General features: G+C 41.0%; 1 protein-coding gene across 4 annotated transcripts in view; it reads left to right on the forward strand.

The window, feature by feature from the left end:
* SIPA1L3 (signal induced proliferation associated 1 like 3) overlaps window positions 1-24,109 on the forward strand; it is a 635,337-nt gene that overhangs the window by 593,809 nt on the left and 17,419 nt on the right. For all 4 annotated transcript variants that reach the window (XM_069207242.1, XM_069207245.1, XM_069207243.1 and 1 more), the window contains 2 exons: window positions 1,631-1,763; window positions 15,462-15,543. In XM_069207242.1, the coding sequence (XP_069063343.1) occupies window positions 1,631-1,763; window positions 15,462-15,543 (215 nt within the window). The remainder of the gene's footprint in view (window positions 1-1,630; window positions 1,764-15,461; window positions 15,544-24,109) is intronic.

Here is a 24,109-nt window from a genome sequence, read left to right on the forward strand (position 1 = left end):
AGGGACTTTTGCATGTCTACATATACTGAGGTAGCGTAAACTAGTTTTGAATCAGATTGCATTAATCTGCTTTTGACAGTTAAGTGGAAATTTAGAAACGTGTCTAAGGAAGTTAAGTCCATGAAGATACTACCAAGAGTACTTTGGATGACATTTAAATGTTGTCATAAATCTTCACTCTCAAATTTTTAACGACTTTTTCCAGGGAAAGACAGCAACCTGGTTTGGAAGGCCACAGTAAATTGTTCCGTAGCTGTAAGGGTGCAGGGCAGGATTAACATTCACCTAAACCTCTGTCTTGTCTGGATTCATATTTAGCAACTGTACATTCATCCATTTTTAAATATCTGACATGTATGCTTTAAGAGCATCACCCTTCACGAAATTGAGGCAAAATATTATTTGTGTATCATTGCAGAAATATATAAGTAGGTGGTGTGAGTCTGAATAATTGATGTGAATGCCTTCACATAAATATTAAGCAATTAAGTAGGCAGAGTAGAATTATTTATTCCAGCATGTGCCATTTGTGACTTTCTATGCACGCTTTGCAGCATTTGACTTCCTATGCACGGTTTGAAGAAAGGAGGAGGACCATTTCAGATGTTTTTTAAATGCCTACTGAAGGTCGTTTTGGGAAGGGATCATTAACGGGTATAAGATCAAGTGATGATCCTGATTTGTGGATTTAAATTTGTTCTGTTCAAGTTTAAGTGATGCCATCTCATTTGCTGACCAAGAGCAGGCAAAATGAGGATTATGATTTCTCTTCGGGGAATTAAATATGTCTCAGTTGCTACACTTAATTTTTTCGGTATTTGTCAAGGATATTTTTAGATTCAATGACAAAAAAGACAGCTAATTTCCGAAAGCCACCTTATGTATAATCTGTGAATTTCTGATTCCTGTTTAAGAAAGTCATCACGAATTTTGAAGACTCCTTAGACTCTCTGAATCTTGAGGATCTGGTCTCTAGACTGATTGTGCAGTATCTGGTGAAACAAAACCACAACAGTAGTCCTCAGTGGTTCTTCCCTGCAGCTCTTCCTTCACCCCTCTAATCCACATATTATCAAATTGTGAACGATGTGACCGTCCGTCTTCACTTCTTTAGCAATGGCCTTCTGGGAAAAGGAAGCATCCAACAACATGGCTTCCACTGACTGTGGTGTTCTCATTGGAGAGGCATATGTCTGGATTATGGGCCTTTCTTTCCCCAGCTAATCTTAAATTCTATGCCCCTGAACAAATTTCATTTGAATATTTGTTTACTTTAATCTATTAATTATAATGCCAGCACATGCTATTCCTTGATTTCAAAATTAAAACAAAGGTGTAAAGTGTTGCTGTTGGTTTTTAGATCATGAGCACATTAACTTGACTAACTAGTAGTGCTTTAGTGGCAGTTTACCTTGGCAGAGATTTTTCTTAATTGCAGGCATTTGGGGTATTAGCTTCGATTTTGAATGTTTCCTGGTTGTAAATATTGTCAATGCGCTGTAAAAATGTGTCTCCTTTGATTTTTCATTTGATTGCTGCTTTTTTTAATTAGCTATTGTTGCTGTAAAAAGAATGTTTTTCACATGAAAACCCTTCACAATCCTCTGTGTTCTCGTCTTCTGTCTTACAGTCCAGAGAACAGTTTCTCTCTTTTCTCTCAATGACACTGTAACTAGCCATGAAGCCCGGCCATTAAACAGCTCTGATCAAACACAAATGAGCCTTGAACCACAACTGACTCCTCGCACCACCCCCACGATGAGGTAAGGATTACCTGTATCACTGGAATGCTTCATGGAAGGAATTTGTCACTTTTGCTTACAGGTGATTAGAGAAGAGTGGGCTAAAGAAGATTTGTGTTAGCTACACATCTATATTTTTTATTAGATTGGTTTAATATAATAGTATATCGTCAACCTGTTTATTTACTTGTAATATTTGAAACTCTCTCTTCACCATAATAATTTTAATTGTACAGTCAGCTTGAGACATCTATTTTGTCACTCAAGCGCAAACCCAAAAAAGGTATTTGTGCACATAGTAACTGTGCATGTACCCATGGCACTAGAGCTAAGCCCAAAGAGGGCAAACAGTTCAAGTGATAAACCATAAATAGATACAGTACATGACAGTCGGGGATACTGCAATAAAGGTCCTGTGATTTAATTTCCAGTGCATAGTTGTCATGCGCATTCACACCTTGTGCAGAACATATGTCCTGTAGGTGCTAGGAGAGTCACTCCAGAACTGCACCTCTTAATGGGCATGGAAGGATAGGAACAGCTGTCTGCCATTCTCTCCATAACAAAAGCATCAAGTAGGTTTGATGTGTTTGTGTCCTGCACGCATAGCTGTTTGAGAGGAAGTGTCACACCTTCTGGAATCCTTGATTAGAGTGATCTTGCACCAATACACTGCAGGTAATACAATATGCTACTTCTGTCCCTTGCCCTGAAAACAGCTGATGTCTTTGCCTCTAATCCCACTATGTAATTGTCCACTAAGCAGTACAAACGCCTTTCCAGAAAAGGAAACTTAAGATGCATTCTGCCTTGGGTGTGTGATTCTTGATGTTACAGCAGTACTATTTTTTGGTTAAAAATAAATATAACGGAGCAGGCCTTCTCCTATGTTACACCTAAATTATGTCCACACGTTCAAGCACACGGGCAAGTACAACATGATTAGCCTTTATTGCATAGTTAGTGGCGGTATAAATAGCTCACCTACAGCTAACAAAAGAAATATATCAGTGGGCAAAAAAACGTAAAGCAGAACAAATACTGTCCTTTTGGTGCTCCTTGGTTTTGTATGTCCCATTACCCACGGCATAGACACCAGTGGACCCCAAGGGATCCACTGAAACTCATTGATCAGAAAATACCACAATCACTCAACCAAAATCCAACTTGAAATAACAAATCCAAAATAGCAAGGATGAAAAGAAGGTTGGTGAAATACAATTTCTTTATTGTTACGTGGAAGGATCAAGTCTTTAGAATATAATCATTCATCTCCTCTACAGCAAAGTTCTGGTGGGCTATTTCTACTAGTCATGTGGCCTGATCATGAGATGGAATTCTCCATCAATATGCCTGAGTCTTTTTTGGTGCCTTGCTAGATACTCCAATTTATCAAAGCAGTTCCTGTTGCTAACACATGTCCTTTGCTTTTTAACCATCCAACATATTACGTTCTTTTCCACCTAGTAGTTAATTTTTAGGCCGAGTGTTTTTCTCTTCTGCACGCATCTTGCTTGTTGCATGGGTATACATAGTAACAACTGGATGGGGGTTGTAATCTCCTTCCAGGTTTTCCGCAAAAGTCTCATTATGTCCTAGTGATTGCAGCTCACCTATTCGACTTGGTCAAACACTTGGAGCAGGTTGACATGTCCCTTCCAAGACCTGGGACCCAACCATGCTGTGATGCCAAGTATTTTCCTTCCTTTGGGCAGCACATGATATTGTCGCGTAGGCTCTCATTATCCTAATGAGACTAATGGATTTTTTGGGCAGCAAGATCGTTCACAGTGTGAGGGACTAAGTCTGACCCATGGAGAAGGACCCTTGTCACCCCAAATCCGGGTTGAGCTCTGGCCAACTAGCAGTGCCTTATCTCTCCCAAAGGGAAGAGACAATTGGGCAGCCGAGCGCATGACATCTTAGTGCTTCCCAGGGAAGTCGTGGTCACTCAGGTCACAACCAGTTCTCTCATACACAGTGTGGTCTCATATATAAATGACAAAGGCAGTTTGAGTTTTAAAGATTGGTTTAATAAAACAACTGCATTTTAGATAACAAGGCGTGAGCCGCAATAACCAGAACCATACAACACAGTAGGATTGAAATAGTAACGCGGAGAGTGAAACATAAGAATAATGCTATCATAGTGCAACTAGAGTACGTTCCCTCTCTAAGTTATATTTTGAGCACAGCATGTGAAGCTCTAAGCCTGCCTTTCAGGTTCCCCCGGGAGGACATCGACCCTCATACCTGAGCAAAGGCCTGTGATCTGGATCAGATCTGCAACAGGGCAGTCAGCATCTAGTTGTGGGTTCCTGGTCGGAATCTCCCTCTTACGTGTACCAGGACTGGGAAGTGTTTTTATAACTAACACGCCGGTGTTCTAAGAAACGTCCCTACGTAAGAATGTGTACTTTTTCCGAACCCTGAAGACTAAACTTTTACCACATCTTTCGGCAATGTACCAGACTGTATCCTTGACTGAAGCACAGAGCGAGCAAGAATGTATTGTTTGAGAACTTCAGTGCTGAAGTAAGCTAAATAGTGTGATAGAAGAAAATAAAACAAGACCGTGAAACTGGTTATTGTAAAATAACAGTGCAAGGCTAAATAAAATGCATCTAGGGCAAAGTGCACAGAGGCCTAATACTTTAAGCAAACGTGCAGAACGCTACATTAAAAATGGCTACACTACAATATCAACCTTGTTTATTGCATTTTAGCGAGTGCCTCCTGTTGATTCTGTTTAAGGGTATTTTCTGTAATTTTGAGGGAGAATGCAAAGCAACCCCATCCTCCCCCATCCTCTGATAGGGTACTTTATTTTGGTTCTCTATGGAGTCCCTCTGAGAGTTAGTGTTTTTAGATACTGTTTGAAAGTTGCAGAAATTTAATTAAATAACTGAATGTCTAAAGTGCTGGAGATGCATAAGTGCGACTGGATGTCCCTGACTTCTGAGACATTTCACAACCCATTATACTGGATATGGTAGGTCAGTCTCTATAAAATGCAGGACTTTTATTTTCTGGGCTGTCAAGTTTAGGTAGAGACGAGAGAACCCACTCAAGATAAATTTGTTAGAGGGTAATCAGGCTTGCTTTTAGTAGCCTTTGTCTTTCTAGGCTACAAGAGAAGAATTTTTTGGTGGTAATGGACAATAACACTGGCATACTTGTATCGGTATGTCTACTCTACGAGGATTTGGTGAGGCAATCCAAAGAAGGGGCAGTTTTGTACATTTAAACAATGCTGAGAGGTGTTTACAATTAAGTCACCCTTTTTGTCAAGGGAAGTCATTGAACAAGCTGAAATGCAGTCAGTTGCAAATATTGCCAAACGAGTGGAGCCTCAATTGAGACACAGCAACTTTTTAACATCTGGCTATATACCCGTGAGTAGGCCTGTTGTCTACCCACACATCAGAATATGAAGTGTCCTGTTTTTCTTTCGTGAGATTTTCGTTGAAAAGAGCACTGACTGATGTTATGTTGATTGGCAGTCAGTTGGGTCTTTGTTGCAAATTGTTCTAAACCAGTTTGGGAAATTTAAAAAAAGCACAGATAAATGTGATCTGAATTAGGCCTAGGTGAGACAACTATTTTAGTCACCTTTAATCCTGACAGATAAAGTGTTATTTCCCTCACTTTCTTGTAGGAGGAGCATGGAAGTCTGAGATTTCGTAAGCACAGCCTCTCTCTCTAATTAGGTAGTAGATGTTATTGTGGATGCAAGGTGGCCACAGATTGGGCATTTGCCTGCCTGTATTTTAAGGTAGTGTTGCCTGTGTGATCAAAAACAGTCGAACCAACCTCCTGCACATTTGTAAACTCTGTTAACTTTGTTCATTCTACTTTTAGATAGGAGAGCTCTGCAAATATCTACTGAAAGATTATGGTATAGCTGTAATCAGAATTATAAGAAAGCTAGATCTACTTTTAAGAGCTATACAGTTTCTCAAGGCTATGATGAAAAAGTACACTCCTGTTTTTTGCATGCTGTTGTAACACAACCTGAATTTGGTAGGGACTAAATGTATAACACTTGCTTTCAAATTATGTTCATATAACATCACTGAAATTCAGCAGTTCACACTAGCTGAACTAACTATAACTTGCACCCCTGCTATGCACTGCTTATGGCCTCGCATATTACATCACTCATGATATGTTGAATGATGTGTGCAAATTGACCCTCCTCATTTTGTTAAGTTGCAGATGAAACCGTTTTAAGTTTCATAGATTTGATTCAATAAGATAGCTCCAGACCTGCCACACCTTTATAATATGTAAGAATATTAGTGCTCTATGTGTACATCAGAACACTCTGGGAGGCTGCAGTAGAACACAGGGAATCGACAGACTGGCTGCTTGCTGCTTCTGTTGGAAGTACATGTTTTACTCAGCATCTCAGACTTTATTCTCACATGACTGAGGAAGATAGTGTGCATTTACTGCAAAATATGCTCTCATTTTAAATTCTGTACCACCATCCAATCTTTTTGACAAAATCCTGTTAGAAAACAGTTTCTTGTCAAACATGGTTCATCAAATCCCAGCAGAAGATCCGCATGTTACACAGGGCAAAATCACCTTAGAATACCCAGTTCCTAAAATTAGTTTGGTACCACCAACCCTTGAATTATAATGTGACTAAAATGTGTTATCACTCTTAATATCTTGTAGGAAAGTGCCATCTTTCTTGGCATGTTACCCCCAGTTTTGCCTGTATGTCAGTATGTTTTTGCCTGTCTCACTGGGATCCTGTTGGTCAGAACCCCCGTGCTCATAGTTAATGGCCTAATGTGTGTGGCTGTATAGTGCTTAACTGTGTCACTGAGGCTCTGCTATTTAGAACCTCAGTGCTTATGCTCTCTCTGCTTTTAAATTTGTCACTATAGTCTAGTGACTTAATTTACCAATTTCAGTTGGCACACTGGACCTCCCCTCCCCCTTATAAGTCCCTAGTATATGGTACCTAGGTACCCAGGGCATTGGGGTTCCAGGAGATCCTTATGGGCTGCAGCATTTCTTTTGCCACCCATAAGGGGCTCGGACAAACCCTTTCACAGGACTGCCACTGCAGCCTGTGTGAAATAGTGCACTCATTATTTCACAGCAATTTTCACTGCACTTAAGTAACTTATAAGTCAGCTATATGTCTAACCTTCATTTAATGAAGGCTAGGTGCAAAGTTACTAAGTGTGAGGGCAATCTTGCACTAGCAAAGGTGCCCCCACATAGTTCAGGGCCAATTACCGGAACTTTGTGAGTGCGGGGACACCATTACGCCAGTGCACTACATATAGGTCAATACCTATATTTAGCTTCACAATGGTAACCCCGAATATGGCCATGTAAGGTGTCTAAGATCATGGGATTGTCCCCCCATTCCAAATCTGGTATTGGGGAGCCAATTCCTTGCATCTTCGGGGCTCCACCACGGACCCCCAGTACTGCCAAGCCAGCTCTCTGAGGCTTGCAATGCAGCTACAGCTGCTGCCACCTCACAGACACGGTTCTGCCCTCCTGGGGTCTGAGCAGCTCAGTCCCAGGAAGGCAGAACAAAGCATTTCCTTTGGGAGCAAGGTGTTACACTCTCTCCCTTTGGGAATAGGTGTTACAGGCTGGGGAGGGGTAGCCTCCCCCAGCCTCTGGAAATGGTTTGAAGGGCACAGATGGTGCCCTCCTTGCATAAGCCAGTCTACATCGGTTCAGGGACCCCTTGTCCCTGCTCTGGCGTGAAACTGGACAAAGGAAAGGGGAGTGACCACTCCCCTGTCTATCACCATCCTAGGGGTGGTGCCCAGAGCTCCTCCAGTGTGTCCCAGACTTCCGCCATCTTGCTTTGCAAGGTGTGGGCACACTCTGGAGGGCTCTGAGTGGCCAGTGCCAGCAGGTGACTTCAGAGACCCCTCCTGATAGGTCCATACCTGATAAGGTAGCCAATCCCCTCTCAGGGCTATTTAGGGTCTCTCCTGTGGGTTCTCTGCAGATTCTACTTGCAAGTTTCCAGCAGGAATCCTCTGCAACTACTACTTCATCCTCTGACCTCGGATCAACCGCAGCCTGCTCCAGGAACCTCTGTAACAGCAACAAAGTGTCCAGTAGGGATACTTTTCCTCTGCAACTTCAGCTCTAGCCAGCAACTGCAACAGTTTCCACGGTGTGCACGCTCTGAGGACTCCCTGTCTTCACCCTGCACCAGAAGGACCCAGTGGGGGAACGGAGTCATTTCCCTGCTGAAGCAGGCATCTTCTAAGTTCTCTTGGACTGCTCTCCTGGCGAAGAGCGTGTTCCTTGGAACACAGAGGGTGGACCCTTCGACACAGACTGTCCTGAGGTCCCGCTGTCCCAGAGAATGACAGTACCCCTGTGAACCGCATCTTCTTCACCTCCTGAGGCCTCTGTGCAGTATTTGCAAAATTCCTTCATGCTCAGCCTGGCCCAGGTCCCCAGCGCTATCCTGCGACGATCAACTTGCTAAGTTGTTCTCTTGCGTGGAACCTTCCTTTGTAGTGTTGCACCAACCGCATTTTGCACCTCCTTTGTCCTTGTGTTCTGCAACTCTTGTGGTTGCTATCTTGTGCTCTGAGGGCTCTCTGAAGTGCTGAGAGCCCCCTCTTCCTCCTCACACAGAGTTGAGACCCCCAGGTTCCTCCTCGGTCCAGATAGCACCTACTTGATGCAAAACGCGACTTTGCCGGAACCAAGGCATGTCGGAGGAATCCAGCGCCCAAACTCGCCTGCATCCAACTTCACGACGTGGGACATCCAGTGCATCACGCAGGAACCCGCTGACATCTTCCTAGGGTGCATTTCTGCAGTCTTCGTCGAACCGGAGACTCTTCTTTTGCACCCTCTTCTGGGTTGGCAGGGGTTCCTGGTCTTCCTGGAACTTCCTTCGACTTCTGTACTTGGTTTCCTTACGTTGAAGGTCTTCAGGTCCAGGAATCCATCAGTTGTTGTTTGCAGGCTTGGTTGGTTCTTGCAATAACTCTAATCACAACTTGTAGTGTGTCCTAAGGAAACTTGCAGTACTTTACTCCTGCTTTTCTGGGCCTTATGGTGGGGTAATTTACTTACCTTTACTGTACTCTTACTCTCCCAGCGATTCTGCACACACTTCACTTGTCTAGGCGGGAATTCGTGATTCGCATTCCACTTTCTTAGTATATGGTTTGTGTTGCCCCCAGACCTACTTTCTTCCATTGCATTCTATAGCATTTCCTATTGTTTGCACTATCCTATGTCTAATTACTTACCTTATTTTGGTGTCTAATGTATATATTGTGTATAATACTTACCTCCAGAAGGAGTATTGCCTCTAAGATATTTTTGGTTCTGTGTCACCCAAATAAATACATTCATTTTTGGTAACACTGAGTATTGTCTTTGATTGTGTATAAGTACTGTGTAACTATAGTGGTATTGCATGAACTTTGCATGTCTCCTAGTTCAGCCTAAGCTGCTCTGCTTTAGCTACCTCAATCAGCCCAAGCTGCTTGAACACTACTACATTTCACTAATAAGGGATAACTGGACCTGGTGTAAGTACCCAAGGGACCGGTACCCACTACAAACCAGGCCAGCCTTCTACACATCTGCTTCTTTTTGTGACTCTAAAAATGTGCCATTCACTGCAATACATTTCAGGAGGGCCCATGCCCCAGAGTCCTTTAATGGCTGCCACAGTATATTGTTGAGGTTGTGACCAACCATTCAGGACTGACTACCCCATTTAAAATGGCCAATCAGAAGAAACCTGGACACCAGCAGTCTGGATATGTATAAACAGTCCAGGTATCTTTATGTTTTGAACCTTAATTTCTCAAAAAACCCTGAACCAATTTACACCAAATCACACCTTCTAGGTAACTATCTAGCTTTCTGTCAAATTTGGTGTAATTCTGTTTAACTGTTGTGTGTAGTGCTGTCTAAAAGTCCCTATTGAAATTGGATGGGTACATTGCTTTTGGGAACACACCCTTCTCTGCTGCTTTTTCTTGGCTCCAGCTTGACAGACCACCTCAAAGCTTTCCAGGAAAGAACTGGGATGGATGTATGGAAAGTTTTGTTAAGATCTGTTATATGGCACCCAAGATATTAGCAAAACAAAAAATATGTACATATATATCTTCAGTACTCATCCATGGTAACGGCGTGCTCCCAAACGTCGGCACTGGACGCACCCGCATGTCACATTTCCCTAAAGGTTCTAATTCAGTAAATAAGACTTTGGCACTCCAGCAGCAGTCAGGTAAAGAGCATTAATTTCCTAAGAAACCAACAACACGTTGTTGGCATATATATAATTTCAATCACTGGGAACCTAAAGCCATTGTTTCCGTTGAGTAGAATCACATGTACCTTCTCTTAATCCAGCTTAAGGCATTCCTGGATGAGAAACTCAGGACAAATAAATGTCCACTCCTTCTGTGCTGTACCTCCACTGTGCTCAGCTTAAGGATAATCACATCAGTTCGAGGGAGAGTATTTTGTACCTTTCGGAAATTGATGGCATACCCCTAACATTCCATGTCAGGAAAGTGTAGCTGTTTAGAGCAATCACCATTCAACCCAAAGTATTAGTGACGTGGTTTAGGTGCCCGTGTACCCTGCCTAATGACACCGCAATATATCCAACCTACCCATCTCTTGTTATTCAGGTTGAATGTTGGAATCGTAAACAGGAAAAACATAAAATACATGATAAACTACTACTCCCACTCCACGGAACTCAGACACAGTAATGTTCCGTTCAAACGTTGCAAACAACCAAGGTACCAACATGAGACCTTCCTACAGTCATACTGTAAAAAAAAGCCAGTGAGGGGGTGGCTCAACTACACCTTCTCAATGTCACTCCCTTGGTCAGCCATGTATAATCCCCACACAGTGATGATAACAAATAAATCGGAAATAGTGTAGTTGTGTATCTTTGTATCATATTCTAGAGGTAATAATGTATGTGGAACTCATGTGGGGAACCCTACAGAGCCAGGCATACAGCTGTTCACAGTAGGGGGGTTTGGGCACAAAACCTGGACTCCGACCAAATCTTATGCCCAACTCTCTGCAACCATCCAGTGTCACCCCCCCCCCCCCCCCCCCCCCCCCCCACCCCCTGCACACAGTCTCTTGTGGGGAGCAGAAAAGATTGGATGCAAACCTTTATCTCCTGAAAAATTGTGTTTTTTAAAGCTTTTTAGAAGTTTTTTTTTTTTTTTACACAGTGTACAACTATTGTAGTTTTATTATTTTACAATGTTGTATTTTTTTAAAATTATTTTTGATGTGATATACTTTTTTTCTTCACATTTTTTGTGCAGCTATGTGATCTTGCTGTAGGTGGTCTCCAATTTCTCTAGAAAAAAGTATTTTATTAGTTGTCCTGAAATCACAACTTTTAAGCAGTGCTTGCACTCTGTAGCGAAATGCTGCATATTCTCATTGTCCTCCTCTTGCTCTTAACACATCAGTTTCTACTCCTGCTGCTTGTGTCTTTTACACCTCAACAAAAGCTATGTTGTTAGGATGCATAGCCCCCACGTGCTTCCACAGTCTCTTCATTTCTGTGGAGTGCTGCCTTGGAGCACCTGTTTGCACAAGGTGCACATAATTTCTTGTACTTTTTTCGCCAGCTGGTAATTTATTAACGGACACACTGCCGATTCGTTTTCAGTCCTGATGGTTGTACTGCAGAGGAGACGTACGGGATAATTGCATCATCTCCTTTGGTAATCCACCGGTGGTGGTGTTTTCGGTGTCTGCTGTTGTGGAGTACTCCGCGAGGCCATGATAGACTGCAGTTTTATACAGAGAAATGTGGCCCTGGAAAACAGAAGTGTACAATGGTGATGAGCAAATTAGTTTCAGCTTTTTTCTAAAAGTTTGGTGCTTAGTATTAATGGTTTCTGAGTGACCAATCTGATGTCTGCTTTCATTCTTAACTATTTATCTAGTTATTGTCCAATTTAGTAGCACAGGACCCATACAGCAAATATTAGTGCGCTGTCTCTCCCACAAGGCCTTTACTTATTTTGCTGGGTCCCTCTGCAGAACCCAGAAGTATTTTGTTTTTTAAGTTGTATTTGCTGTGAACTGGTAATTTTATTTTATTTAAAGTTTGAAAACAGTGATTTCCTGACAGGCCTAAATAACCAAGCTCTTTGGTAATTCTAATTAAAATTTCTGTGTTTCTAAGAGATGGGTAGCCAAAAAATGGTATTGTGGTACTCGTGACTCACAGTAAAAACACATCTGATTGGCCTATATGGCTGTATTGATGCATTTGGAAGATGTTCCTGCCACATTACCCTCATTAGAGATTTTCACTTAAGTATATCCACATCTCGTGAACTCTTAAGTCTCTCTCCTTTTTACTATAATTTGTATTTCTTTTTTTGGAGTATTTAACAAAAAAATCCAGAATACATGGCATCTGGAGCAGACCAGATGGAATGTGAAGGACCTCTGAACGAGGTGCAGCAATCGGGGACCCATACTAAATCCATCACCTGACACTGCTTCTCTATTCCATCTGGAAAAAAGAAAGTATGGAAAAAAGTGGTGACATGCAACCTTTGCCACCAAGAATTCAGCAGGGACACTTGGAAGAAGTACTCTTTTGTAACTTCTAGGATGATCAAACATCTTAAAGCAGGTGCACTAGCCAACCAAATGCTACAAAGTGGAGACGGAAAGAGGATGCGTTGACGTCTTCTGATGCAGTTCTAATTTACAAGCTGGCAACTGTGTTCCATCAGAAGTACTTGCCACACAACAAGATATCAGACCTTTGTACTCCAACATAGGGTATGCTTCACTCACTGCTGTGGCGTTATATCTATAAGAAAGTAGCCCAAGACAAGCCGGTGGCTGAACCTCAACATGAGCACACAATTTGTTTGATTTTTTTTCCCAATTTCTGATGGTATTTCACCCCGCGCCCCAAAACTGAAAAATTATAAAAACAATTTTTGTTTTGAAATATGCAAAAAGATGCTTGTGAGAACCATATTTGTCAGTTAAAAAATTGAAAAAAACATATCTGTTATCATGTCTGTGAATAAGGACCTGATTTAGAGTTTCGTAGACAGGTTACTCAAGCACAAACTTGACTGATAGCCCGTCTGCCTTATTACGATTTCCATTTCCATTGGAAATAATGGGATCGTAATACCGCAGACAGGATATCTGTAAAGTAAATCAGGCCCTGAGAATTTTAGAATATATTTAAAAGGAAATTGTCATATTCAACATAGCACAGCATTCAGTCATGATGCAATGCGTTCCACCAAAGCCACAAAGAAAAAAAAACATTGTATCTACCAGAAAAGTGTGTTCTCTTCTCTTCCCCAGCTCTGATGGACTTTTCATTGCCATGCACTAATATAGATACCATTGCCCCATACTGGAAATTAAATTTAAAACAATGTTTTAACACTTTTCTAAATGTTTATGTGTACAGTAAAATATTGAACACATTGAAAATTGTTTATGCATAGGAAATAAAAGCTTTTCTCCTTGTTATGATTGCCTTGAGCAGGCGTAATGCTTTGGGTCACATCCCAGTGTGTACATGTTAAAACATAAGGGTTTCCCATAGGCCATGCATAGTGGGTGGTGTGGTGCCCAGGGGTTTTTGGCACTGGGCTTGACAAAAGGCCAAGTGCAGCAGGGGTGGTCTCAGGCCATGTGCCCAACCCATCATGGGACACACAACCACTACTGCCATGGCCTTTGGCCTTGCACAGATCGGGTTGTCTGCATGGCCTGGCTTATGGCCAAGCCCAGGCCCAACCTGCAGTGGTGCTCCCAATACCTGCTTTGCACAGCCTTTTGGAGATTGCTGTTCTCTTAATTTAGTTTTATAATTTTTTGGTACCATGCTACTCCCACGGTACTGTGGTGTTGCAGTTCCACAGTACCTCACAAGACCTTTTAAGTTGCATGGTAGCAGCAAAAACAATTACTTTTTTAAGGAATATATTTATATACTGGATGGAGTTTACCAAAATAAGAGTAACTAGGAGAAGGAACTGTATTAGCAAGGATTCAAATGTGCCCATCTACTAGCTATTAATTTTAAAGTCGGAAGCAATCAATTTCAAATAAATAACATCTCAAATGGATAACAGTAAATTGCAATAGTTATGCTACAGCAAAGTAATAACAAGTCTTTACCACTTGTAAAAGAAAAAATTGTAATAAACACTTAATTTAAAAAGCCTGCATTCTAATAAGAACACTAGTGTACCAAGGTTCAGTGGTAGTGGGGAGGTGTAGGGGTGGTAAAGTTACTGATTCCTTGTTGCCTTTACTTGAGGGCGGGCAGGATTTTTTCTATTCTCTGACACCCACGGAAAAAATAACCTAGTGTGTGGCCTGGTGGGAATGCTAGGACCAGGTCACAGACCACGTTTCATGCAATTGTCTTTTGTTCATTTTTAAACATGAGGGTGGGAAAAGGGTCATTAAGTTCCAGTGTCTGCATTCGTAGACCTTTGGTCGCCATCCTGTCGTAGACCTTTGGTCGCCATCCTGTCGTAGACCTTTAGTCGCCATCCTGTGATGCAACTCACTAAAGCCTCCTTTGCTTCTTGCATATGTTTCACTTTTAGATGGATATATTGAAATCACTCAGTCTCAAAAGCTGAGTTGTACTGAGGGTGAGGCCAGCCTCAGGTTATGCCAATTAATTTGTTCAAATACTGAAATGGTGCAGAGGAAACTAACAAAATGCTTGTGGATGTCTTAGCATCATATTTCCAAAGCCAGGCAAATTGATATCAGCTGAAAGTTCCTCACTGCTGTGCCTCCTTTTGCTTCCCTAAACAGATAAGTTTCATAGGTGTGCTACTCAAAAATCTAACCCCAAATATATAAGTACGTGTAAAACGCAACAATACAAAAAAGATGTATAAAGAGTTTTATAGAATTAGGTTTCAGTTGGTCCCTATCAGCAACGTCCCTGCGATGACTAGCATGATTTTATGTAGGTGTGGTAGTGCCCTTCAATGCAAGATTTTTCTCAATGGAGCTCGTTTAATTGGGTATATATTTCCAGTCCCTTTAGGTTCATGGCTTGAATGGGCCTCTGCAATCAACCTTTTATATTTACTTGACTTGTCGCTTGGGCATGTGTTTTTGTTTGCAATTTATTTTTTTAGGCATGGGTCTTATCCTCACCAGTGTATCTGTTGAGTGCATGAGCCTAGCCTGCAATGTCCTGCCACCACCATGGAAATTAAATGTCCCCATTTCTGGATCAAAGTATATCTGGGAAATATAGGTACACCTGCATTAACAGGTCTTGAAGCAAGGAGATCAGGGGCTCTGCACATTTGAAAACATCTCAACAACTTTATCTCACTTTTGGGGGTCATCTCCACTAACCAAACACAACCAAACAACTATAAAGAACGTGGTGCGTTGGCTAGCTTAAGCAAGCGTTACAATGCCACACTACCAGTAGAAGGCAATAGTATAATATGTAGGTTGGGGCTACAAAGTAGTGAATGTGAGTATGGAGTTAATGTATGATTTACATACATTTGAAGAGAAGCTTAGGATACAAGTTTGAGTAACATAGACTATCAATTTGAATTATACTTGTTTAAATGTCAGTTGTGTCCTCCTAAATGATAATAAAAATAAAAGCATACAAATTATTTTTTGGATATTCTGTAATTGAGGTCTTTTTTTTTTTTTTAGTGAGGACACACCTCTTGATCTAACTGGAAAAGTATACCAACTGGAAGTCATGTTGAAGCAGCTTCACACTGACCTGCAGAAAGTAAGTGAGCCACTGAAAGTGTTTAACATTCCCTCCTAACCGGTCCACCCCACTGCACCCCAACCAACACACACTGACGGTCTGCAAAATTCGTAGGACGTAAGTAAATGTAAGGGAATGCACTGTCAGTTAATTTGCTTAGACTATGCCTTACTGACTTAGAATAGATGTACAAAATGTTTCACTGTTTTAAAATGTTAGGCATAGCTAATTTGTTTGATCTGCTGCAATATTCAATGCTTAATAGTCATATCTCAGACCACAGGCACTTCATTTGCATTTTTGCTAGCTCAGTATATATACAATCTGGGCTAATATTTTAACGGAAGAGTTTTGAGCTGTGCTTTCTTTTCAGTATTTGTTGGCTCTTAAACATACTCTTCTTTGCCTCAGAAAGTTCTTGCATGCTCCTTTTGTGCAGTGTTGCTTTTGAGATCTGGCTAGAGACTGTTCACTGTATTCAAGGCTCATGCTAACATAGTGCATAGAGGGAACCTTTGGTACAGCCTTCTTCAGTCGTTTGCTTAAGTGCAGTATCTTTCATTTAGGATCAACTCACTGGAGTGTTTTCCAGGCTTACATTTTTTTCTTCAGTTATTGGCGTTAGTTGTGAGAATGTTTTGCTCAGTCCAGTGGAAGATAAGCTATTGCTCCACCATGTGTCGGGAAAGACTTTGCTACTGTGGCAGTGTAATACTTAAGAACTTGATTTTTGCTGTCCCTCCCAGGATCTGGGACATAAAGTCTCCACTCTGGTGCTGTGCTTTTCCTCATCCTCCTCAAGTAAGCTATCCCGCACGATTAGCAGCACCCAGTGAGTCATGTTAATTAAGTTGTTTCCTCACTTCTAGGGAAAGGCAGTCCCCTTCCCAGGTCCCTTTCCACACCCAGGCAAACCTCTGATCGCCCTAGGAGCCTACTCTTCCATGTGAGGAGAGCTACTGTCCCATGTTCAGCCACTCTTAAGAACTGCATCAAGGAGAGAGCAACAGATCTTCCATTGTAATCTTGAAGTGCTTCGTGGCAGTTCCAGAGTAAACCGAGCGGCAGAGCTAGCACTGTTCCTTCATAAAGTTTACATAAAGGAAAAATACAGTATTTCACACAGCACAGCAGTGTAACCTCTGTCACTTGTGGAATATTGTGATTTCGTAGTCCATTTCTGCATTTGCTGCCTAGAGCTGTAAGACCGTCTTCAACTTTTTCTTAACTACACTAAGTTACATGCAAACAGATGCAGAATGTGTATAAAATATTCGGCAACACCTCAATTGCTTTTGTGGTCAGTCTTTTGTTTAACTGGATTTGATCAGTTTGATTGTGCAAGAATATGTTGTGTGCTTGCTATCTTTACGCTTGAGGTAGCAAACTCCTGGTCTCAGGAAGTCCACAGGTGCTTCCTGAGATCAACCCTTTGCTATCCATTGGAATTCAGTTGAGCAAAGCAGCTTGCTGCAGCACTGTGCAGACCTAATCAGAAAGGTGTGTCAGCTTGTGCGGTTGCTTATGGTTTGCTTCATGGGGTTGCTATGCTATGCTGAGGAGGTGGGGCTGTCTGAAGGTGACAGTCTTTGATGAAGCTGCTGATAGTTTTCTGGGGTCGTAGAGCTAGTGTAGGTTGATATTGCCTTTGTCCTGTTTGTGTACTAGTTTAAAACAAAAGAGATCACTATTGGTGCATGAATGAACATGGAGCAATATATTAACAGTATTATCTACATGTCTTACTCTCATCTCAAGTTACTAAGAAAAGCAAGATTATTGCTCTCAATTCAGAAGAGATAGTGAAACCTACAGTAAGAGCAAAGGTAGAATAGATTATCTGGCTTGTACATCATAATAATTTGCCAGCAAGGACTTTAATAAATCTGACATTGAGATTGACACAGATACGTATGTTTGGAAGACTCCATGAATTCTGAAACATTTTATTACTAGTTACTGTTGTGGCCATTATCAGAAACAAGTGAGATGCATGTCCACTATTGTGTGCAATTCGAGGAACTCATTACTTGATTACTGAAGAAATTGTGATTAGCTGCTTTCTCTTAGGAAGGTTTGGAAATCTGTATACATAGGTGGACCTGCTTTGAAAGAAGGGCTAGTTGCCTTCTGAGTTGAAGTGTTGCAGTGACGGACCTACTTAAATCCTATGGCCTAGTTAGTGTTTTGTAGCATTGTTACTTGCCTCATACTGTCTTGCCACTGTCCATGAAATGTCAATGTCAAATTTAGAAGTGACTGCTAATAATGAGGTTTGAGAAAGATAAGAGATTAGGTAGGGGCAAAAGTTCTTATATTTGCTTCTTTGGTTTGTTGGAGCTTTGTTAGCCCACAGACAGTTCTTTGATATGTCCTGAGCACTAACAGGGTTATTGATGGAACCCATAATGTGCACTAAACCCCCTCCATCATAAGCTAAGGTGTTTAGAGTCCTTTGACAGTGGCCATGCCACCAAGCAGTATTACAATAGGTCCATATAAAGCTGGTGCCGTGAATAAAAGGTTCCCTACTTCCTCTCTAGGTATCCATTTGTACTAGAAAGCACTTGTCATCAAATAATTCATCAGTTCATTTGGCTGAAAATCTAGCAGCCTTCAAAGAATTGCTGATGTCACACTTATAGTTTCTGGGAGACTCTGACTACAATCTTACCACACGGAGGGGCTTCCCATTTCATGTTTATTAGTTTGGGCTGCTTCTGTACAATCTTGGCATTCATATTCCTCACCCTCCCCTCGCATTAACTTAAGACTTTTCTAAAACTAGAGACCTATCTTAGCTGTCAAGATTGATGACAGTGTGATGTTCCTCTTCTGCTGTGAGCCTCACTTTTCTTCTTTGCACAGGGTTTCTAAGAAGATAAGGTGAACTGCTATGCTGGCCTTAGGTACCAGTATATATCTAGAGTTTCAAGAGTTGCAGCAGATGTGTGAAGTTGATGTCCGAGATTGACCACCAAGGTTGAAACATTACCCACCTTATGCCATGTTGGAGTAAAGGATACTTTGATGGGTACTTTGATTGTAGCCCTTGTGTCTTCTTATGCCTGCTGGCCTGGAAACTCAAGGGGCAGCGTGAGGCAGAGCTAGTAGGTTCTAGGGGGTACTTTCGGGAGTCATGAATCCATGCTAAAAAATCCAGTTTCAGAGATAAGGAAACTACATAGTGAATGAACTATCCACCATAACCAAAGGTAAAGTAGGTATGCAGCCTTTCCCTCTCTGCACCATACTCTGTTCCCTCTGTAACCTTCATTCTCTTTCAGGTTTCACCTTCTCTTTAAAGAAGGGTAGGTATAGACCAAGAGGGACTTTTGAATAATTTGATACCTCAAAATTCAAAGAATTTACATACATACCAAAGGTAAGAGACATCCGATATTCTGGCTCAGTATTTGTTCTTATTGCCCAGTTGTACTTAGACAATTAATTCCACCTTTGCTCTGCGCCCGGTTTGTGTTCCTCATGGGGATCCTCCACACTACTTTTACCCTGGGACTAGAAATTCATTCTGGACACTTTACATTTATTGAAAAACTGGACACTCTAAATTAATTGAAAGACTCACCTGTATGTGACTGCATTTGATTTGCCATCTGAAGTGATGGATGTTATCTTCGCCACCAGATGCCCTTTTACAAAATCCCTTTAAGTGGGCCCCAGACAAGTTTGTAACATGAGCTTGTTTACTCTTCTCAAATTCTTCTAAAACTTTAAACTTTGGCATGTAGCCTAAGGCTAGCAGGCACGTAAATCCATCGCAGATCTCATTGCTTAAAGCATTTAGATCCAAGGAAAAGTTAAAGCTTGCTTCATTATTAAGCCATGTAAATTTGAATACTCAATCCTGCGATCCAAGAATCCTACAGGGATTCAAGAATGATATTACTAGTTGTGACCGTTCAAAAAATGTCTTAATAAACCACCAGAGCGTAAGCTATGTCTCGCTAGAACTAAGATGGCCTTTAATTTTATTCTCTGAAACTGTGAAACATTAAGATTGTGTAAATAACAAGTCCAGAAAGAGATACATATCAACAATCTCACGTATAACATTGCTAGGCACCATCTCTTCAGTGTAATCTGTATTGATCCTCAAATTGTAAGGACAATATTTTTGAAGAAAATAATTTGTCCTCTGCAGCCAAAATGATATAAGGTCCAGTAAAACGGGTTCATCTGCATGAGTAGATACTAATTTAGGAAAATACAAATTGGCCTGACTAATTAAATAAGGTAAATAAGCAAATTAATTAAAATTGGTGTTATTAAACAGCTCTGCTTAAGACCATTTTGTTTTGGAATCATCTTAGAATGACAGTAGTTAAGCAACAGTTCCACCTGGACGCAAGTTTCAGTGTCTGATAACTAGGCCATTTGGACTTTGATAGCCTTTTATCTTGTCCATAGACGATCTGAGCAGCTGAGTCGTTTGATATAAAACCAACAACACAGCAAAAGAATGTCATCTTTCTAGCTAAAGATTTATGAGCTACCTAGCAAAAGACAAAACACTTTTTTTTTTTTTTTTACAACTCAACATTTTAATCTATCAGGAACTAGATTTTCGACTGCTTTAACACCATATCCATAAGCAAAATTAACCTGTAGCAGACTGGTTCACTTTTTGGGCCCTTTTAAAAAACAGTTTGACTATCACTCCTTTCCAAGAAACTAGCAGTTTAAATGGATCCATTTATACAAGCAAAATGTACAAATCGCTCCTTGCACTAGGAGTGATTTAATCCAGAGGTATTAGGCAAGCAGCACAAACTAAATTTGCTTGCCTAATTGCTTCCAAGATGTTCATAGAAGTAATACATTTGTTAATAGGCAAGTCGGCTACATGTGCACCACAAGGCAGTACTATTTCTGAGCCATTACGCACCCTCAAATTGTATTCTTCATATTTAGTGTCATGCATTTATACATTCTTAAGCCTCAATGGAAGATTGGATGATCCTTGCTACACCAACTGCCAAAATTCTCTACAAACCCTATCTTTAAAATTTTTAACAACTTGCACCACGATTTCCCTTTAGAAATCATTTACTTTTCTGTGCATAGTGATTTGTACCTTTTGAGCTTTAACTTGTAAGCAAAGCCATTTTCAATAGAACTGTCCTTACAAATATAAACTTTGACACCTCTACAATTTTAATGTGGCTCAGTGGTATTCCTAATGAACCAATCAAACTTATCTTGAAGAGTGTGGGTACGGTGAGCCTCTGTTATACCTATTGGGCTTTTAGGCTGGAAACAATTACACAAACGGATCAGTTCTGTATTGGTATATCAGAAACCTGGCAGGCATTTCACAGAACCATGAAACTGAATTTAATGAATTGCAGGATACTTGGTCTAAAACAAAAGTTCCTTAAACGCAATTGTATTTCTTGCATTCTAGGAGAAAGGATATAAAGGGTATTAGGTTTTTAAGAAACATCTTGGTAAATTTGGCCCAGAATGTTTCAGAATCCTACTGGGTGGGCTACAGATATCTCTTCAAAACCTCCCAACAACAAAGGTGGTAGCCATTGTATGCCCCATTGAATATCAGGAATTTGCATAATATATCAGTGGCCGAGTAATCAATCAATCAATTAATCTTTACTCAGTTACAAGACCCATACAAGCAACAGATCAAAAATATAGTTCAACATAATTTAGATGTCAAGACTGATGGCAGCAGACAAATATTGACTTAAGGCATAGCATGCTAACAGCAATGCAAGCATCTGTAAATGCAAAGTGCCAGTCTACATTGTGCAAAATTTGCAGATTTAGGCATAAGTACAATAAACGTCTTACTTGAAGAGATAAAGTGAAAACTTACAGAAGACATAAAGTGCATTGTAATAAATTGTCATAAGGATACGAGCCAATACAATTGTGGATATCTCTGCGTAAAGGAAATGGTACAAGACCCAGCCTAAAACACATAAGCAGGTGACCATCCCTGGTATCGTAAAAGAGGGATAAGACGCACCATGTTGTGGGCTGTCTTGGCCATAATATGTAACTTAAAAGATGATTTAGATCACTCAGTAAGTTCTCAAGCCGTATGCTCTCTGTTGGTGTGCAAAATAATGAATGCAACATACAGTTGGTGGGCGGTAGTCACCATCCATCAGCCCAAAAAAAAAAACACATATCGATCCACTATGATGACAGGGATAGCCAAAGCCACCAATAAAATAGTCTGAATCCACCGCAACACACTAACAGAAAAACAGAAAGTCAACAACCAGTCATATTAACTCCTTCGGTGCCAGGCCTTTTCCCCCTCAGATGCCGTGTCTGTTTTTGGTTATTTGGGGTAGTGCGCACTTAGGCCCTCATAACTTTTTGTCCACATAAGCTAGCCACCCCAAATTTGTGTCCTTATTTCCAACATCCTAGGGATTCTAGAGGTACCCAGAGTTTCTGGGTTCCCCTGGAGAAAACCTAGAAATTAGTCAAAATAAAGCTAAAATTTAGTTTTTGTTTATTTTTAAAAAGTGCTGCAGAAGAAAGCATGTGATTTTTCTCCCTGAAAATGGCATCAACAAAGGGTTTCCAGTGCTAAAATCACCATCTTCCCAGCTTTCAAGCACAGGCAGACTTGAATCAGAAAACCAAATTTTTCAACACAATTTTGGCATTTTACTGGGACACACCCCATTTAAAAAATTAAAAGAAATTGTGCTTTCAGCCTCCTTCCAGTTAGTGACAGAAATGGGTGTGAAACCAATGCTGGAACCGGACAGCTAAACATTTTTTAAAAGTAGACAAAATTCTGAATTCAGCAAGGTGTCATTTGTGTAGACCTTTCAAGGTTTTCCTACAGAAAGTAACAGCTAAAATAAAAAACTATTGAACTTGAGGTGAAAATAAGAACCATTTCTGTCCACGTTTTCATATATAACTTTTTCCAGCTATGGCAGATGTTTGAAAACAATATAACGTTATGTCTGCTGGACTCTTCTGGTTGCGGGGATATATATGGCTTGTAAGTTCATCAAGAACACTAGGTACCCAGAGCCAATAAATGAGCTGCACGTTGCAATGGGTTTTCATTGTATACTGGGTTTACAGCAATTCATTTGGTGAAATATAAAGAGTGAAAAATAGGTGTCAAGGAAACATTTGTATTTCCAAAATAGGCACATGATAAGGTGTTGAGAGGCAGTGGTAATTTGCACATCTCTGAATTCTGGGGTCCCCATACTAGCATGTGAATTACAGGGCATTTCTCAAATAGATTTCTATTTTACACACTGTCTTATATTTGGAAAGAATAAATGTAGAGAAAAACAAGGGCCAGTAACACTTGTTCTTCTTTTCTGTGTTCCCCCAAGTCTCCTGATAAAAATGGTACTTCACTTGTATGGGTAGGCCTAGTGCCTGCGACAGGAAACGCAACATGAACACATCACATTTTTAAATTGAAATCTGACGGTTTTTTTGGGAAAGTGCCTAGCTGTGGATTTCGGCCTCTATCTCAGCCGGCACCTAGGGAAACCTACCAAACCTGTGCATTTTTTAAAACTAGACACCTAGGAGAATCCAGGATGGGGTGAATTGTGGGGCTCTCACCAGGTTCTGTTACCCAGAATCCTTTGCAAACCTCAAAATTTGGTAAAAAGAAACACTTTTCCCTCACATTTCGGTGCTGCAAAGTTCTGGAATCTGAGAGGAGCTACAAACTTCCTTTCACCCAGCATTCCCTCAAGTCTCCTGATAAAAATGGTACCTCACTTGTGTGGGTAGGCCTTGTGCCCGCAACATGAAATGCCCCAAAACACAATGTGGACACATCACTTTTTTCCAAAGAAAACTGACCTGTTTTTTGCAAAGTGCCTAGCTGTGGATTTTGGCCCTAGCTCAGCCGGAACCTACGGAAACCCAGCAAACCTATAAATTTTTTTAAAACTAGACACCAATGGGAATTCAGAATGGGGTGACTTTTGGGGCTCTCACCAAGTTGTGTTACCCAGAATCATTTGGAAACCTCACAATTTAGCAAAAAAACACTTTTTCCTCACATTTCGGTGATGGAAAGTTCTGGAATCTGAGAGGAGCCGCAAATTTCCTTCCAGACAGCGTTCCAAGTCTCCCTATAAAAATGGTACCTCACTTGTGTGGGTAGGTCTAGTGCCCGCAACAGGAAATGCCCAAAACACAACATGGACACCTCAGTTTTTTTTTTAAACTGAGCTGTTTTTTTGCAAAGTGCTTAGCTGCGGATTATGGCCTCTAGCTCATCCGGCACCTAGGAAAACCTATCAAACCTGGATATTTCTGAAAACTAGACACCTATGGGAACCCAGGATGGGGTAACTTGTGGCGCTCTCATCAGGTTCCGTTACCCAGACTCCTTTGCAAACCACAACATTTGGAAAAAGAACACTATTTCCTCACATTTCGGTGCTGCAAAGTTCTGAAATCTAAAGGAAGCCACAAACTTCCTTTTGCCCACATCGCCCAATAAAAAATGTTACTTCACTTGTGTGGGTATGCCTACTAGTGCCCGTGACAGGAAATGCCCCAAAACACTACGTGGACACATCAAAATTATCAA

This window comes from Pleurodeles waltl, chromosome 9 (assembly GCF_031143425.1).
Source record: "Pleurodeles waltl isolate 20211129_DDA chromosome 9, aPleWal1.hap1.20221129, whole genome shotgun sequence".
NCBI classification, from domain to species: domain Eukaryota; kingdom Metazoa; phylum Chordata; class Amphibia; order Caudata; family Salamandridae; genus Pleurodeles; species Pleurodeles waltl.